The 20033-nt window shown below is 38.5% G+C and overlaps 1 protein-coding gene across 3 annotated transcripts in view; it reads left to right on the forward strand.

Moving 5' to 3' along the window:
• The window catches only part of LOC101898254 (uncharacterized), a 474481-nt gene that overhangs the window by 445409 nt on the left and 9039 nt on the right, over positions 1-20033 (forward strand). For all 3 annotated transcript variants that reach the window (XM_059120397.1, XM_020036001.2, XM_020035999.2), the window contains 3 exons: positions 11355-12426; positions 13618-15024; positions 18385-19407. In XM_059120397.1, the coding sequence (XP_058976380.1) occupies positions 11801-12426; positions 13618-15024; positions 18385-18826 (2475 nt within the window). In that variant the 5' untranslated portion in view covers positions 11355-11800 and the 3' untranslated portion in view covers positions 18827-19407. The remainder of the gene's footprint in view (positions 1-11354; positions 12427-13617; positions 15025-18384; positions 19408-20033) is intronic.

Genomic DNA, 20033 nt, shown 5'->3' on the forward strand with positions numbered 1-20033 from the left:
AATAAATTTCTCCACCCCCATCGCCCCTTGACAACATCTTCGCCAACTATTAATTGTGACCCGATTATGCCTGAAAGTGTGTTTACTCCTTTAACACCGTTTGTCACCTCCACCTAAAATAATGCTATCAACAAAATATCCATATAATTTTACGAGGTTTCTAACCGAGTTTACCGAAAATTTAATTAAACCACGAAAATTGGAACTCCCCCAAACGCTACTAAACAACCAAAAATTAATTAAGACATTTGGGATTGAATAAAAATTGCACACTCCCCATCTTTTTTCCCCTCTCTACAACTCCCACTAAATTCCACCATGATACTTCAATTTTCAATTTGCCACACGATGGCAATAGACAAGCCAAGCTGTATTGAAAAATGTGTGTCATCAAACAAATGACATGAACGACAACAAAACGTTGCAACGACAGCTCCTTAGCTACTGCTGCGCGCCACAATAGCTGATGAACGGTTAGAAGAATATCAGGCGATGATGAGAAAAGAAATTAGAAAGGAAGCGAACAAAAAAAACGACAATCATGCAAAAACTTTGCCAAGTACTTGTACTTAAACAGCTGCTGCAGCAGCCTCAGAAGTACTCTTCACCATGGGACAAAATATATTTTTTCCCCCGCCAACAAACATATGAATGCTGTGGGCATAGTGGTGAGGCATCCTCTCTTACGCCATCCATCCATCCATCCATCCTTTTGCTTGTGGTTTGTGTCACGGTATAAGTGAGTTAGTGTGTATGTGTGCTGTGAAGAAGATTGCCTGAAAGCAACTAACATAAATAGCTGAAAACTGCTGTTGATAGAAAAAAGAGCATCAATTTTGTCCAGTAGCTTTGAAAATGTCACGTTTTCGCATAACTTATGTTATAGTGTTTTTCAGAATAGGGTGGCAGGAGGAGGGTAATATTTTAGCGTTTGGAATCAGGTGCGTGAAAAACACAACTTCAAGGGAGGGATGAAGATATGAGATTTCAAAATATTGAGTCAGTACAGGGTCTATGAAAAAAGTTAAGCCAATCCTGCAAAACCCGTTACCATCCGAAAAAGTGTACAATACCCCGAAGTGATAATCCTTCTCTCAGAGTGTTAAATCTACAAAATTAAAAGCAATGTTGACAATTTTTTATTCATATTTTCAAAAAGTTTAGCTTAGATCTGGGTATTATCTTCATCCAGACTTCTCCGCCTCTGTTCTCCATTATACATAACTTGTCACAAAAACCAAAAAGAAACGCAAAGGAATGAAACACGCACACACACACACACACACTACAAAAAGTGTAATAGATTTTCCAGAGGAATGATACCTCCATAACTGAACTAAGTATCGGGAAAAAGCCAACAACTATCCCTAAGTAGCAATTGTCGCTTGTAAAGACTAATAGGAGAAGAGCGTGAGAAATGACGTCTGCAACGTCTTACCCTGTCGCCTGCATCACATCATGGCATCGCATGATGCCGGTGCCGCCGTCACACAATTCCTTTTACGATCACAAATTACGACGAAGGAAGACGAGGCAAAAACGCCATCCAGCCAGCCAAGCAAACATCTAACAACAACAAGGCTTTTCACAGGAAAAGCAGGAATTGAAAAAAACAAACAATTTTCCTACTAAATGTAGATGTGAGTATTGTTCGTGTTGTTGTTGTGTTTAGGTCTTGGTGCTCCACTAAAAATGAAAAAGAGAAATTAATTTATTTTTCCCCGCTTTGGTGCCACAATTAATTTTCACAAAACTTGTGTAAGCAGGCCGGTGTGTGCCCCATCTCTCCCCCTGCGATTCCCTCCCTCAACCAAGCAAACCCTTGCCTCATCACCTCAATCTCAATTGAATTGTCGAGGGAGAGATGTGAATACCATCGAAGATTTACTACTCATGCATTTGCACTTCCAGCCTAGCTTCTAAATAAGGAAAAGGCGGCAGAGTCGGTAGATTGGAGTAAAACAACGACGACCTAACGACCACCAATTCATTCGCTGGTCTCAATTGCAGCAGAGCAAAAGAAGAGGAAAAAACCAGAGCATCGCCAGCCATAATAAGGGGCAGCAAATGAACTCGTTAAACTTTAATGATGGGAACAATTTAACCCAAATTCACAACCAAATCCATTTTTTCTATTTTATTTTCAATATTCAAGTACACTTACATGCCATCTGCACCAATACACACATGCAGCCCGCCGCCACCCCGTTCCACGGCAGCTGGGAGGGGAGAAACTAAGGAACAAAACCATTTGACCCAATGTCCTTATTTTATGGTTAACCAACCATTGCCAACCACAACACATTCGATGAGAGTGAAAACTGTCGCACATAACAACAATCATCTTATTTTTTAGATACTGAAGGGAAGGAAAATGAAAAGTTTTGCTTTTCATTTAAACTAATAATAAAGCACCCCATTCGCCAGATACTGAATTTGAAGTAATTCCGTTAGAAGATGTGGCTAAAATCATTAAAATATCTGGGGGTACCTTTACATGGGGTTATGGAAAAAAGTAGACCTAGTTAGACAATATTCTGCCACATAAGGAAGAAACCGTTATAAAATCAAAATACGGTAAAATTAATAATTACATTAGAAAATGTGGCTAAAATCGTAAAAATTCCGGATATCGGGAGGCACAATTATATGGAGTTATAAAAAAGTGGATCTATATAGCCAAATTCTAGTTGAGAAGATAAAATAAATTATGAATTCTAAATAATGAATTCCTTTAGAAAATGTGACTAAAATCGTCAACATGTTGGGAGGTACATTATATGGGGTTATACGAAAAGTTGGATCTATATAGACAATATTCTTCTATAGGAGATAGAAACCATTATGAGATCTAAGTACTGAAATTTAAACTTTTTCGTTAGAATGAGTATCTAAATCGTCAAAATAAAGAATATCGAGAAATATAATTGTATGTAGCTCTACGAAAAGTGGATCTATAGGCAAATTCTACTACAGAAGTTAGAATAAATTATAAACTCTAAATACTTAATTTTAAGCTATTCTGTTTGAAACTGAAGCAAAACACCGAACATGGGAAAGAACAATTACATGGGGGCTATAGAAAAACGTTGACCCATATGGGCAATGTTCTGCCACAGGAGATAGAATATATTATGTACTCTGAATACAAATTTCGGAAGGTACAATTACATATAAACAAAATTCTGCAATAGGAGAGAGAAACCATTTTGAGCTCCAAATACCAACTTCAGACTGCTGTCATTTCTAAGCCACTCATCTCAGCTCAGCTTTTAAAATTATTTAAGTGACAGCTCATTATATTGTTTACAAGCGTACAAAAGCATTTTGGTGAACATTTTCCAGAAAAAAAGTCATTCGTGATAGAATTCAAGCGTGATAGTGTGATTTCTTTATATTTGGCTGGAAAAACATAAGTGGCCATCTTTAGAGCACTCCAGCATTTATATGTAAATAAATCTTTTGTGTCTCGTACCATCGCTCGTTACCGTGATACTGGTAGCGTAGCCCGACGTCAAGGAAGTGGACGGAAGAAAACAGCAAAATCAGCAGAAATGGTTCGAAAAATGGCTTATGAGCTGAAAACATCGCAATATTCCATTCCGAAAATATTGAAAAATGAGCTCGCGGTAAAGCCATTGAAATTCCCAAAAGTGCAAGAACTTACACCACAACAGAAAGGAAATAGACTCAAAAAAGCTAAAGAGTTGCTTCGCCTGGCCGAAAGTGGTGAACTGCCGAATTTTTCCGATGAGAAAACAGTCGTTGTCCAGCAGTTTGTGAACAAACAAAATGATCGTGTTTACTTGCCAAAAGGTCAGCTGAAAATGTGCACCTTCGATTGGCCACCAGAACTAAAGCGCCGGTCATTATGATGGCGTGGGCAGCCGATGGTCGCTCTCCGCTCGTATTAATCGACCGTGGCATCAGAATAAATGGCGAAAACATTCTGAAAGGTATATTCAATCCTTGGGCACGCAAACATTTTGATCGCCGACCTTGGACATTCCAACAGGACTCAGCACCATCGCACTCAGCACGCGCCACCCAAGGTGACGAAATGAGGTTCCTCGCTTCATTTCCAGCGCACAATGGCAAACCAAAATCTCCGAATACCAATCCTTTGGACTATTGTGTCTGGAGTATTTTGGAAAGCAAAGTTGACACTAAAAAATGCCAAAGTGTCGATCACCTCAAGCAAGCACTTCGCCGGGAATGGGAAAAATACCACAGAGTACATTTGGGCAGCGTGTGACAGTTTCATTGGCCGTTTGAAAGCCACTATTCGTTCCAAAGGTGACCAATTCGAACAAATCTCAACTTATTCTAAAAGTTGATGCTATTATCGACATTGTTTTGCTTTCATTCAATAAAATTAAAAATTATGTCGTTTGATTTTGTTGCAGGTTTTTTATCCCCTTTCTGGGGGAGGTACCTATGAGAAAGGGTCGATTAGTTCCACATCTACACTAGAACTAATGTAGATAAAGGTATTGTATTGTTCGAAGTTAGAAGAAACATCGAATACATATTTTTTTAGTTCTATGAAAGCTGGCTTATTTAAAATGTTGACCCCTTGTGAAGAATATATAAAAGCAAAGGTTCGAAAAATTCCATATTTATACCAGATCTCGAGTTTAGTCAAACAATGAGATATAATAATTATAATTATAACAGAATCGCTGACTCCTCGTGTTTTAAAGGTTATAAGTAGCCATATGTTGACCTTTTGTGGTGTGGTTCGGTATCCGGAATATTTACACCAGGTTTTGCGTTGATAATAATATTGAGTTGTGCGAACTACGAAGACAATCGGACTTAATTTTACTTTCGTACCTGAAATATCACTGATACGAATATTGGGATTTGCAAAGTTTGAACCAAATTGGATGATCCTTTTTTGTTCTATGAGGTAAATTATTTTCTGTGAAATTTTTGACGTTTTGTTGGGAGGTATCAGAAGGAGTGGACTTATATTACCCATCTCCGCACTAGAATTAAGTTTGTGATCGGAGATGTACCAAGTTCGGACCAAATCAGATACTCCCTTCGAGAGCTAATGTGCGCAACTACCATACAGACAGACGGATGGACACCCCTGAATCGACTCGACAAATGTCCTAAAGCGGATTTGGTCCAAAGAGACCTAGGGTATGAAACCATTATTTCGATGAGGCACGTTTTGGTCATAACAAATTATATATACCATATGTAGCCATAGCTGAGAGTATAATGAAAGAGGGGAACAGAAAACCTAATTTTGTTTTCCACAAAAAATTATGTGAAGACAGATCCCTCATAAGCCCAAGTGTGGATGTCCGACCGATTCAGTTTTCACCTGATTTTGACAGAGCCTACAATAATCGGGATCGTCACCACACCGTTTAGAAGTCATGGTCCTTGCGTTAAAGTGGTCTGTGATGATTTCCACAAGTTTTAGGTATGATTTCGCCATGGAGATGAGCGACCTTGTTCTTTTGCCGGAGAGTGTTGCTCAAATTCTCTTCGAAGCATTACATCCCCTTTCATTTAGCCAGTTTGGTCGAAATCTCCCGGAGTAATGTTTATATATTCATAGACTTGTCGACGTCAATATCGATTAACTCGGATCCACATCTGGCTAATTCATCTGCTGATTCATTACCAGAATTGTTGCAATGGCCTGGGACCCAATAGAGCTTGATGATCGACGTAACATTCACCAATGTATTCCTACTCTCCAGATTAGATTTAATAGCCATTAAATGTGACTATCAGCCTATATCATCACCGGACCATTCAGCTTCTTATTGTCAACATATCTATGCTTTTTTGATAGCAAATATTTCAGCCTAGATGGCCATGCTTTCGAAGAAAACCCCTACATCCGTTTCAATGCCAAAGGGCTGGTTGTACCATTGTTTAAGTTCTCTGAATCTCAGGGCGCACCCGACTGCCTGTTCCTCTATAAATATAAAGTGAGGTAGGGTATCCAATGCAGCTTGGGGTGTAATCCGAAATGAACCTGTGGCCAATAATTATGCGGCTCTTTGAAGTTTATTATTGTTTCGTTTGTAAGACGATTTCCATAACGAGTGCCCCAAAACGAGAGCTCCTTAGGTAAGAATCGGACGGATGATATTCTTATATATCCATTTAATTATATGCCATCTGCTCTTACCTATAGAGTTCTTGTAAGAACAAAAGTGCGAGGCGTCGATATTTCTCATCCAATTTAGTTGATGGTTGAAGAATACCTAGAATAGACTCGGTGGAGAAAACTCTGAAAGGCATCGTTTCGTAGTGAAGAGTAACACCTCTGTTTTAGATGGGTTTACACATAAGACGTTGCTACGTGTCCATATTGATAGTTAAACGAGAGCTCCTTAGATCTTAAATCACTAATTTTTATCAACATTTTTATACCCTCCACCATAAATAGTATGGAGGGTATATTAAGTTCGTCATTCCGTTTGTAACTCATCGAAATTATAATTTTTGACCCAACAAAGTATATATATTCTTGATCAGCCTAAAATTCTAAGACGATTTAGCCCTGTCCGTCCGTCCGTCTGTTGTAATCACAGGCAGGTTGTAATCTGCAGGCAGGTCAACATCGAAGATGGGCTATATCGGTCCACGATATCGTATAGCCCCCATATAACGGTACCCCCGATATCCGGTATTTTGATTATTTTAGCCACATTTTTTAAAGGAATTGCTTGCAATTCTACACAAGGAGTTCTTTATGAGCACTTTACCCCCCGAAAAAGAATTGTGTATATAGGTCCACGATATCGTATAGCCCCCAATATTTCGGCACTTTCCGATATTCGGTATTTTTTAAACTTTAACAGAATTTTTATTGAATATTTTTAATATTTCCCAATTCGTTCCAACTGGTGGAGGGTATTCAAAGTTCGGGTTTGGGTGGTACCCTTTTTTTTTTTTTGGGGGGGGGGGGGGGTGTCTGTACGAAACCCGATTTCGATTTTTAAAAATAACGGACGTATCCAATGTCAGCAAATGGCGGAGGGTATAGAAGACCTAACTACATTTCGGGACATAAAACATGTTTTATTTTCTTTTTACATAAATAATCGGACCAAAATTGTCCATCACGAAACATTATAAATAAAAGCTATTACGGTTTTCCATTTTCAAAAAAAAAACATGATTTGCAACTACAAACAGCTCCAAATACTTGAAATTATGACGTCCTTATTGTTTGGAATTTCTAACACAAAAATTGACCTTGTTATCGAACACCGAAAATCGAATTTCTGATGAAATAATATTTCAGCTGAAACTAATTGGATAACAAATGTTAACTCACTCTAGTGCTGCCAATGTCACAAATTCATGTCTTTAGTTTTGGTTATTCTTTAAAGTGTGACCTCGTCCAAAGTAGACCACCACCAATAGTTTGATCAAAACAAAATTAGACCAATCAAATCAAGTCATAACTGTTTTCTGTTTTGGTTTTCTTCAAAGATTTCACTGCTTGATATGTTTGGAGATTTGAGATACACTGACGAGCTGGGTCGCATGCACGCAGCACATTTTATAACGTTTAGTTTAGAATTTGATCGAATCTTAAATACAGTCGTCATGTCAAACATTTTTTCTAATTGGTCGGATGTGCTGCTGCGAATGTTATATTTGGGACAATAAACAGCAGACACGTTCCCGCAACAACATTATCATCATCAGCAGCAGCAACAATATCATCACTAACATGTAGCTGTGTAAAGTTGCAGATCATCTTCCATTTCCCCAAAATTGGAGGGGAAAAGTGGTTGGTTGTTGTATCAAACTTAAATACTATCGTCATCATCATCATCATACATACATCCCGAAGATAGTGAGGAAAACGAAGATGATACGAATGATGGCAATGTTGAAAACGAGAAATTAACAACATAACATGCCTCAAACCGGGCTTACACACAAACACACTCACTAGGTCACTTAGAGGCCCGATGATGATATGGTGCCATGCTGCTGCTGCCATGGAAGACCCCGAAAAAAATATATTTAACACTAACGAATAGAATTGTAAATGGGAATAGTAACAAATAACCAGACACTCGACTCGCCAATGTTCCATTTTATAGCCTGACCAACGAGTCAGCTCATCGCTTGGCTTGCATTTCTAAATCTTGTTTCATGATTTAGACTGGACTGGACTGGCTGGCCAGTTCACTGGGATGACAGGCAGGCTCTCACAGTGATAGTATGCCTCACGTCCGTGCGATTTATTATCGTCGCAAGGCAAATGATGGCAAATAAAAGTCATTTCATATTTGTTACAAATAAATTCGAAAAACATCATCATAAAAATGTCGACAGCAAAAATGTGACGTTGTCATAAATATCCAATGAAGATGATGGCCGATTGAGGGATGCTGGGATGTGATGGAAAATTAATAATTTTTGAAATGCCTTCATTTCTTAAAAAAAGGTTCACAAAGATAGCAAGTCTTGAAATTTGTAACTGCGGAAAGGTTCGAAAGGTTTCTATTTTAACACAAAAGTTATTGTCTATTTTACCCGCTTAATATTATTCGATAATTGGTAGGCTTTTGCCCAGCCCTAAACTCTAGCCCCGTGAAAAAACGATCGATTGGTCTATAATTGTGACCTCTAGAGCAATCAAGAAAATGTTTCTGTTTTTGGTCCTACATATTTTGCTATCATCTCCTCCAACAATAGGCTTCTAAACTGACCTTAAACCCACCTCCATGCAAAATTTCGTGAAGATCGGGCCATGATTGCAACCGGTTGCATTATTACAATTTAACATGGATAGACGGACTCACATAGCTAGATCGCCTCAGTTCGGCGAGATAGGTAGATTCATATATAACACCCTATTTGCAGGACTAATATTTCAAGATGTTACAAAATTTTGGCCCCATCCCAACATAAAGTGTTGTAAGGTATAACAAGTTAAAGAGTATCGATCGGTTTTGCTGACAGATGTATACTCTCAGCCAATGTTCGATTACTTAAATATATTACGACTTTTTTATGGTTATTCAAATTGTTAACCCTCTATGGAGAAGGTTCCGATGGAATGGACTAATATTGTGCATTTCGTATCTGACCTAAATAAATATGATATAAATATTGCGATGTGCCAGGTTTGGACTATACATATTAGTTAATTCCTTCACTTTATAAGAGATATGTAATCTGAGTTACTGGATATAGTCGAGCGAATTGTTTCATGTTTCATCAGATAATAATGTTGGAGATAATAATGTTGGATAGGGTGAGATACAAAAACTGCAACATAGTCAAACGTCATAATTTTTACATTTTTTTTTTAAATGTTATTGAATAAAAGCAAATGAAATGTCGGAAATAGCATCAAATTTTAGAATAAGTTTAGATTTGTTCGTTTTGCTTTGGCACGAATTATAGCCTTCAAACGGCAAATGAAACCGTCACACGCTGCCCGAATGTTGCTCTGCGATATTTTGGCCCATTCCCGGCGAAACGCTTTGTCATTTTTTTTTTGTGCCAACCTTGCTTTCCAAAATACTCCAGACACAATAGTCCAACGGATTGGTATCGGGAGATTTTGGTGGCCATTGTGCGCTGGAAATGAAGCGAGGAACCTCATTTTGTAACAATTCTTTGGTGGCGCATGCTGAGTGCAATGATGCTGAGTCCTGTTGAAATGTCCAAGGTCTGCGACCAAAACGTTTGCGTGCCCAAGGCTTGAATATACCTTTCTGAATGTTTTCGCCATTTATTCTGATGCCACGGTCGATTAATACGAGCGGAGAGCGACTATCGGCTGCCCACGCCATCACAATGACCGGTGCTTAAGTTCTGGTGGTCAATAGAAGGTGCACATTTTCAGCTGACCTCTTTGGCAAGTAAACACGATCATCTTGTTTGTTCACAAGCTGCTGGACAACGAATGTTTTCTCATCGGAGAAAACCAAATTCGGCAGTTCACCACTTTCGGCCAAGCGAAGCAACTCTTTAGCTTTTTTGAGTCTATTTCCTTTCTGTTGTGGTGTAAGTTCTTGCACTTTTTGGAATTTCAATGGATTTACTCCGAGCTTGTTTTTCAATATTTGCCGAATGGAATATTGCGATGTGTTCAGCTCACGAGCCATTTTTCGGCCACTGTGACGCAGGTTTCGATCAAGTCGTTTCTTTACTTTTCGAACCATTTCTGCTGATGTTGCTGTTTTCTTCCGTCCACTTCCTTGGCATCGGGCTTCGCTACCAGTATCACGGTAACGAGCGATGGTACGAGACACAAAAGATTTATTCACATTTAAATGCTGGAGTGCTCGAATAACGTTTTTTCTGCAAAATTCTCACCAAAATGCTTTTGAACGCATGTAAACAATATCAAATTTGATGCTTTTTCCGACATTTTTGCTTTCATTCAATAAAATGTAAAAAATGTAACAATTATGGCGTTTGGCTTTGTTGCAGTTTTTTATTTCACCTTGTATACTCGTAACGGACAGGCAGATTCATACATTACAACTGCATGCATACGTCGGTGACCAATGGAATGCTTTTTTAATGTATTGACCATCTAGGCGAGCACGGTCTCTACATAATTCCAACTCATAAGGTCATCAATATTGCTTTCTTTACTATGTGTTAGTTGGTATTGAGAAGAATTTAAATTTTCATTTCGAAATGAAATAAAATTAAATTTTATTTTCCGGCATATACTTTTTTAGTAATTTAACATCAAATTTGATTTTTTTTCATCCACACTAACTGGGACCTGCGTCTTGAAGTCATGACATACTTGATATATCAATCTTTATTCAACTAATTAAAATTCGCATTTGTTTTTGAAATTAAATGCAACAGAATCTTGACTACTTGTCAGCGTATAGCAGGTGTTAATTAATTTTTTCCGACTGTCGGACATCGAATATTCCCCGATCGATGAAATAAAAATTAAAAACAAATTACTTTCCTGGCGCCGTAATGTAAATAATGAAATCGTAATCGAGTGACAATTTTATTACTCATTCCGAATAAGATGAACAATAAAATTTTAATCCAATATGGAGAATTGATCATTGAACCGAAAAGATATTTGTGCAAGCGTTTAGAGATTCACTGGAAACTATAGTGTTCAGATAAAGGTTTTATTTGGAGAGGAGCTAAGGGAAAAATAATGTTAGCCATTTCTAGCAAATCAAGTCTCTCTTTGTCTAAGGCTTGGAAGACTTATCTCGAAATTGGGACGTCACGTGAAATATAGGTAGAACTACTTTAAAATAACTCTTAATTTCTCTATACATGTATGGATTTTAATTTTCTTATTATTTTTTTTTTTATATATATTTAATCTAATATTTTTTTGTTTATTTTCTTTCCAGGATATCTACAACCACCCTATCAACTAAAACAATACAATCAACAAACATAAGGCAATCACTTGCACAAAAATAATAAATCAACTGTTAACTGAGATTCAAACCGAATGCAGTATTTTAACTACGCCATACAAACATCCTCTCGTTTCCTAACCTCAACTGCCGTCAACAGCCATAATCCACAGTTCCCCAATCCCCTACCCGGTTCCAGCAGTAGTGCCCATTCCCCCACAAACGGAGATCTCCTGAACGCCAATAGCCTTGAAGAAACAACACATCACAGCTATTCCGTCTCCGCTGCCACTGCCACCGCCACTGTAGTAACCGCTGCAGTACCCCCGGCCTGTACTGCTGCGGACTCTGAACCTACACAAAATCCATGAAATTTACTCACCACATTTAATGTTAACTTTGCGCGAAACAAACTGTTATCATTCTTTAATCGCGATATGGCCGCTACCGATGGCCAAATAATATTGGCCGCATCCCGTTTCGGGGATACGGCAACAGCGCCGCCGGTCTATTTGCGTGACTTTTCCAAACAAAAACTACCGGCTGTGGCGAAAATTGTCAAGGGGCAACATCAAAATCTGGGCGTACCCACGCTATCGGCACCCTCGCTCCAGAGCACAGCCCTGTTTCTGAGCTCTGGCAAAAAGTATCAAATTCTAGCACAACCCATCAAATTGAAGGAGGGGCGCAAACCCACCAATGTTGGTGCTAAAGTTCTCATACCCGAAACCTATCCAGGTTTCTTTGAACTGCTCAGCGAAGATGGCCGTTCGACACGATGCATTGAATCGGTGTTGGAGCTATCGAAACGTCGCAACTGTCGGGTATTGGTGCGTGAAACATTTCGTTGTCCGACAATGAATCGGACCATCCATGCCGGTGAACTGCTGACGACCATGAACGACAATGGCAAGGTTCTGCAGTGCCGAAACATCAAGGATGAGATCATCAATTTGCCACTCGATACCAAAGCGAAATTTTCACCCATTGCTAAGGAGGATAGCATTAGTGGGGTGCATACGGTGAAGAATCTGCTGCTAAAGCGTATGCCTATAGTTGTGAGGTAAGTAGTGGAACATTTTTATTAATCTCTAGAAGAAATAGGGTTATCTTGAGATTTTAGGGTATCTTGAAACTTTAGTTTTGGGACGGAACTTCGTTTTGGAAATTCGTACTAGAAGCTTACGAAAAGAACTGAAAGGAACTATTTGTGCGAATGATAGGGCTAAAATTGAAATTTTAAATGAGGGGTCAGTAGTGGGGGTTGACCGAATGAATCAAAAGGTTTATAGAATTGTGAATTTTGATATTAGCATCGCTATGAGTGAGTAGCGTGGTACAATTTTAAATATGTACTATAATGTACGAAAATTACTTGAATGGAACAAAATTAGTGTAAGAAAGAAGTATGAATTGTGAGTACTGGTATATGGATCACTGTGGGTGTGTAGCATTTAGATAAAGAAGTTTATTGGGAAATATGTACTATAATGTGTACGAGAAGTACTAAATGGTACTAAATTTGGTATAGTGTGTGGCAATAGAGCTGGACTTATGAATTTGATATCAAAATTCCCGTGAGAGTTTAGCGTTAAGATAAGAAGATTAATTTTGAAATGTGTACTACAACGTGTGCGAAAAGTACTAAATGGTACCAAAAGTGGCGTAGAGAGTAGGAAAAGACCTGAAAATATGAATTTTGGTATAGAGATCACTGTAAATGTGTAGCAATTAGATATGGAGGTACATTTAGAAATCCGTAAGTAATAGTGTACGAAAAGTACAAAATGGTACCAAATGTAGCATAGAGTGTAAAAATAGAACTGGAATTACGAATTGTGGTATAAGGGTCACAGTGGTTGTGTGGCGATTAAAAAAAGGAATTTCTTGGAAAATGTGTACTTTAAGGTGTACGAAAAGTACTGAATGGTACTTAATTTGGCATAGAGTGTAGGAATAGAACTGGAATTATGAATTTTGCTAAAGGGTCACTGTGAGTGTGGAGGTGGATTTCGAAATTCGGGTTTTATAGTGTACAAAAAGTACTAAACGGTACTAAATTTCGTTAGTAGAGAAACAAAATAGCTAAAATTGTGAATTTTGGTATAAGGATCACACTTTTAGATAGAGAAGTGATTTAATATAATATGATAACATGTGTAATATAACGTGTACGAAAAGTTCTAAATATGACTTACTTATGTAAAAATCTAACCGCACTAACTGTCTCTCTCTCTCTTTCTCCCCACAACAGATTAGTTCACGGTAGCGTACCGAAGGGTCTGAAGCAGCCCTTCGTTCCCGAGATGCGTCTTCTGGGCTGTGTTGAAATCGATCGCATCTTTGCTCTGCCCCTTCAAAAGGACAACGATCTGGTGCCGGTTCCACTCAATGCCAAGATCAAACTGCAACGAGCCAAAAACATGGATCAACTGGAACATTTCATCGAGTACACCCGATTTCTGGACAAGGCACAGCGTTTGCTGTGCGATGCCCGCGATCGTTTGCAAGTCGTCGACATTAAGCTATCCGAAAAGGAGAAAAAGGACTCGAAATTTAGTAACCGTAATAAATTACCCGTGGTTATGTTGCCATCAGCGGCCGGTGTGGCATATGTGGCCAATGGCTTGCTCGAGAATGGATACATTCTGAAACGTAGTGCCAGCTGTGATTCGTACAGTAAAAATCAACCACCCGCCGAAATATCGGAAGAGTATAAGGACATCGATCACATATATGACTATGTGCGCGGTTTGGCTCCGCTGACGAAGGCTCTGTCGCGATTCGAGCCGATCAATGAGACGCCCACAATTAAGTCACAGTATACCGATAGTAGCGGCAACTATTGCAGTCTGATACGCGTTAACCCGAATTCAAATGGCCATAACAACAATAATAACAACAACAATTCGAATAGCAATAACAACAGTTTAAACAACAGCGGTGGCAACATTAGCAGCAGCAACAACAATAACAACAACAATTACAGTAGTCTAGAATCGAACAAGCACACCAACACTAACAGCAGTCACAACAGCAGCAGCAATCACAGTCATCACCATCATCACTCGCACTCACATCACCTACCACCGGCCGTTGTCGGCGGTGGCGGCGGCGGCCATCATCACCACCACCAGAACCATTCTCACAATCATCCGACACCCACCAGCGGTCATGTAGTCAATCATTACCAACACAGTCATGTCCAGGAGGACATTAAGCCAGTGCCACCACCTATCGAGACGATTCCGGGTAAAAAATTGCCCGAAAAGCGACAGCGACCCACACTACCAAAGCTTTACTTGAAAAATACCCACAGTGCTGGTAGCAGCAGTGGAGGTGGCATGGGCGGTGGCAACACCAACACAAGCAGTTCCAATGGTAGCCACCACCATTCACATCACCAACAACATCACAGCCATCATCATAGTCATCAGGCGTCGGCGGCGGTGGTGAATGTTAACGCCTCGGCGTCTTCAGCCGTTGTGGCAGCTGTGGCGGCCCATCATCATACGCATCACCATCCGAATGGTCGCGTCTTAACACCCAGCAATCATCATCACTCCCCACTGAACGGTGTGGTGGGTGGAGCACCGTTAAGTGCTGGCATTTTGAATAAGGATTGTGGCCTGGAACCGCAATCGCCACTGTTTCACATTCGGTGAGTAGGACAGACATATGGAATGCTAATATAAATATTTTTATATGAATTTGTAGTATTGTTTCTTGAGGAGAGAATATTAATTTAATATTCGATAGATAAATAGATACGAAGAACCAAAGCGAGTAAAAAGTAGATGGCCAAAGTAGAAGATCCCTCAAATATTACCTGACAAAAGTAGATCGCTAAGAAGCCCTCTACACCCGAGAGATATTTTAGAGGTCTTCTATATTCGTCAGATATTCATTAGTTAGAATATCTATAGCTGTAATTTTTTAATGTAGAAGGGCATATCTAGACGTAGATATTCTTAAAGAAGAATTAGTTTTTTAAATACGTAGGGATAGTCTTCTTTTCTTGTGTTAAAGAGGAATATAATGATAATTTGTATACCCTCAAGGTTGCATCATTTGATGCATCTAAAATGTAACTCATAGAAATAATGCTTTAAGACCCTATGTCTCCTTGAACTAAAACTGTTTCAGGACTTTTTAAGTATTAAAAGTTATTAAAATTTAGTTCCATATGTATTTGAATTAACGGACAGAGATCAATTTCTAAAATTTGGAATTAGGTGTCATTGATGAAGTGTAGCATATATGCACAAAAGGGTCTCTGGAAAATTCAAATTTCAATTACAAAATATTAAAGGCTACTAATTTAGTATTGATTTTTTTAACAGATAGAAGAAAAAAGTAGTTGGGAAGTAAGTCTGAATGTTCAAATGGTCCTTAATGGTACCAAATTTAGTACAAAACAAGTAAGTCGTGCGCGGCCGACCATGTGATACCCTACAGCACTACAATATTTTTGTGACCAAATCCATTTTGTTACCATTTGACCAATATTTACGCCCTCCGTCGTTTACGATTTCGCAAGAAATCCATTTTACAGCTAAATATAATCCAATGATCATCCAAAGTGCTAGACTTCTTCCCTGTGCTTAACTCTCTTCTCCTGAACAATTCTAAGTCGATTGGTTTTCAATTATGACCTCTGGAGCGACTGCAGGAATATTTTATTTTTATTTTTTTTTTTTTTTGGTCCATTTGAACCCCTAAATGTAAATCTTCAAAAACAATAGGCTTAGATTCTGACCCTATCCCTAGCCCCATGCAAAATTGCGTGAGGATCGGACTGCGACCTGAATATACCCTCAACATATAGTGACAAAAATTCTGTTAAAAATCTTTTAAAAAATTAACAAAAAAATAATAACTTTTATGTTGGCATTTTTTACGCGATTTTCTTAGATTTTATCCTTTTCTGACAAAAGAGCATTCCGAATTGATGAGAATTGTGAAAATCAGTCCAGCGTTTCTTGATTTATAAGCGGAACAACTAATAGCAATTTCTTTTACATATATATCTTACCTATGTTGCTATATTTCCAATATTTTGGCTATATGCATCACTGTAATGGTCGGAAGCAACCTTTAAATGTATTTTTGATTTGGCCAGGATAAAATGTGGAAATTTTCGTATTTTTTGACAAAAAAATGTGGTGTATTTTACCCGCTAAATATTGTCCAATGTCCGTCTCCATTTTCCATTTTCAATTTCATGAATATTGGGCAATTGCGACCTATAGCGTGACAACATATTAACATAGATAGACGGACGGACATACCTAGAACAACTTAGCTCGGCGAGATAGAAAGATCCATAGTATATATACAGGGTGAGATAAAAAAACTGCAACAAAGTCAAACGCAATAATTTTTACATTTTTTTTAATTTTATTGAATGAAAGCAAAATATATCGGAAATAGCATCAAATCTTAGAATTAGTTTAGATTTTTTTGAATTGGACACCTTTGGCACGAATTATGGCCTTCAACGGCCAATGAAACTGTCACACGCTGCCCGAATGTTGCTCAGCGGCATTTTGACCCATTTCCGGAGAAGCGCTTGTTTGAGGTGATCGACACTTCGGTATTTTTTAGTGCCAACCTTGCTTTCCAAAATACTCCACTCACAATTCTCCAACGGATTGGTATCCGGAGATTTTGGTGGCCATTATGCGCTGGAAATGAAGCGAAGAACCTCATTTTGTAACATTTTGTTCGATTGTGCTGAGTCCTGTTGGAATGTCCAAAGTCTGCGGGCAAAATGTTTGCGTGTCCAAGGCTTTAGTACACCCTCCAGAATATTTTCGCGATAATATTTCGCATTTATTCTGATGCCACGGTCGATTAATACGAGCATCACAATGGCCGGCGCTTGAGTTCTGGTGGCCAACCGAAAAAATTTGAATTTTCGAGACAGAAAATTCGGAGGACTTTTCTACGGAAGATTTCTATAAATGATATATATTTTGCAGGGATCTTCAGTAGGTAAAGGACTCTTTTGGGACTCTTTTTTTTTAAACGGAAACTATTTCATCGACATACTGCAATCAGTAGAACTTTCATAAACCGTTCGTACCTATGTGACCCCACAGAGACATTATTTTCTTATATGTGTGGCCCTCCAATAGTAGATCGAACACTTTTAAGGTGTCTAATATTAAAAATAGATCTAATATTCTAAAAATAAAATATCTTTAAGTCGAATTAAAATATTAGGCCCATAAAAGATAATCTACAGATCTATAGAATATATTTCAGATATATGCCATAGTTTAAAATTTTTTTTCTATAAAAGAAGATCCTCAGTGAAAAAATGTGAATTATTAGCTTAAAATCCGTTATATTTCTAGAAAATTATGCCAAAACTTGTGAAATGCCCATTACGAACTTAATATGCAGTTGGACACTATGGCTAGGACTCTCAAAATAGCAAAAATTGGTAACAACTCCAACGGCTGGACCTTTAGTTGAAAAAATGTCCATGCACCCACTAAGATTATAAATTGCAACCACGTCGTGTTTAAGCATCTGCTTAGCATGATTAAAACTCCTAAAGCCAGTATTCCCCCCAAATTGATCGAAAGCCCTGAAAACACGTAAAATTTCTAAGTAACCTATATCCCATTATATTAAAAGGTCATTTCACGTGAAACAAGAAGCCCATGTTCTGTTTATTTTTGTTTGCTGATATTAAGAATTATGTATCGAACTTACAACCTTGGCTTTGTAGTCGACCAGGCACACAATCTGCGCCACTGTTACTCATATATTTTCTATGAAATATTACTTTTTAATCTACGGGTAATACAAAGGGAAATTTTTAAATTTCCTTGTAGTAAGTTTAGGATATTATGTGCGGTATTGAACTTGCGCCAAATAGTAGACTAATACTGAATACTTCTATCACATTTTCAACAGACGGAACCGACAGAAAATCACATATATTTTCCCATCACAAATCATGCACTATATTTTAAATAATTTTATTTTATTTTGTTTTTTTTTTTAGTTACAAAAGTCTCAGTAGTCTGCAATTGACACCCGATAGCACCTCCATTTCACCGCCGATCTCAACCAATCCCAAAGGTCAATCCATAGTCGCACCACCCGATCTAGTACTTAAATGTAGTAGCAACAGCAACAACAACATCAACTGCCATCCAGCACCGCTGCCGTTGAGTAAAAGCTCCAGTACAACTGGTGGTCTGACGGGCATGCTGCACTCCTCACACCCCCATAATCCACGTGAAGGCACCCTCGATTCATCGCGCAGCGGTGGACGCACCTCGGGCGACTCCAATAAATTGCCCGAAAAGAAGACGAGACGTCTATCGAGGCCTCGTAGTTTATCGAATTTAGTCTGGGATCTAAGGCCATCCAAAGAAAAGTCCAAAAAGAAACTCTACATTCATCACTTCGACCATCGTCAGCAGGCGACACTGTATTTGTAGTCAGACGGCGACGGCGGCGACAGATATATTGCAATTGCATGTCGGCAATGTTTAGAATTTTAGCTTGAAAACAAAACAAAAAAACTGTCAATCAGGCATTGCTGGGAGTACGTTTGTCATCAAAAGGCCTGTTCATTAACCCAAAACGAGAGAAAAACAAAACGATGGAAATAAAATGAGCAAACAACAACGACCCAATCCCAGCATAAGCAATCCAGCGATGTAGTTGGGCCTATAACGCCTACTCATCGTTACAACAGATCACCATTATTAGCCTCAGCTTTGGAGCTTTACCACCACCTCATCATTGTCATCATCGCCATCATCGTATAGCCTAACCCCGCTGTAGCATCTAGAAATACTTCTAATTCTTTGACCTACCCCTCTTCCTATTCTTCATATTCTTGTGCTTTTGTTATTCTACCAAATACTGCCATCATTAACAGCGCCAACCAGCACCAGCACCACAACATCAACACCAGCATTTTTGAAAACATCAGTGTCTAAGTGTTCGCAGAAAACAGAATAAATGAACGAAGCAAGGAAGGAAGGAAGGAATTACTTCAGTGCATATTTATAAGGTGAGTAAATTTGCAAGCATTTAACTGAAAACTCAAACAACAACAGCAACACCAAACTAATGACGGCCAGAGATTAGGAACGAACAAAAACCCCAAGATTCCTAGGAGAAGTGAATCATCTTCTATCGGCCCCATGTGGTGGTGCTGCTGGGCCCCAGCCAATAAACTAAACTACCAATAAACTTTTTGTTGTTGCTGTTGTTGTCGTCATCGTTAACGGAAAAAAACATAGCAACAACAAAAACTGCAGAGGTGTTGATTTTGATCTATGAATTATTACCCATCATTAAATTATAATGGCGAACATATTTAAATCGCGTTTGTTCTTTCTTTATGCGCGATCTTTATTGGCATTTTGTTGAAGCCTATTTTATTCTTAGAGAGGGAGAGAGATAAAAAAGAATAATATAAATGAAAAAATATTATAAAATTAAATGAGTGTTTTATGTGAGAACACATAAAAATATGACGGTAATACTACAAAAAAAATATCCGATGTTTATGACTTACAAGACATTGGGAGAGAATAAATCGTTGTCTCATATTCTCATATTGAGAGGTTTTTGCAGAGGGTAGGGGCATTTTCAATAGCGCCATCCAAGACTTATATACATGTCAGTCAAAGT

The sequence above is a fragment of the Musca domestica genome, unplaced genomic scaffold (genome assembly GCF_030504385.1).
Source record: "Musca domestica strain aabys unplaced genomic scaffold, Musca_domestica.polishedcontigs.V.1.1 17, whole genome shotgun sequence".
NCBI classification, from domain to species: Eukaryota; Metazoa; Arthropoda; class Insecta; order Diptera; family Muscidae; genus Musca; species Musca domestica.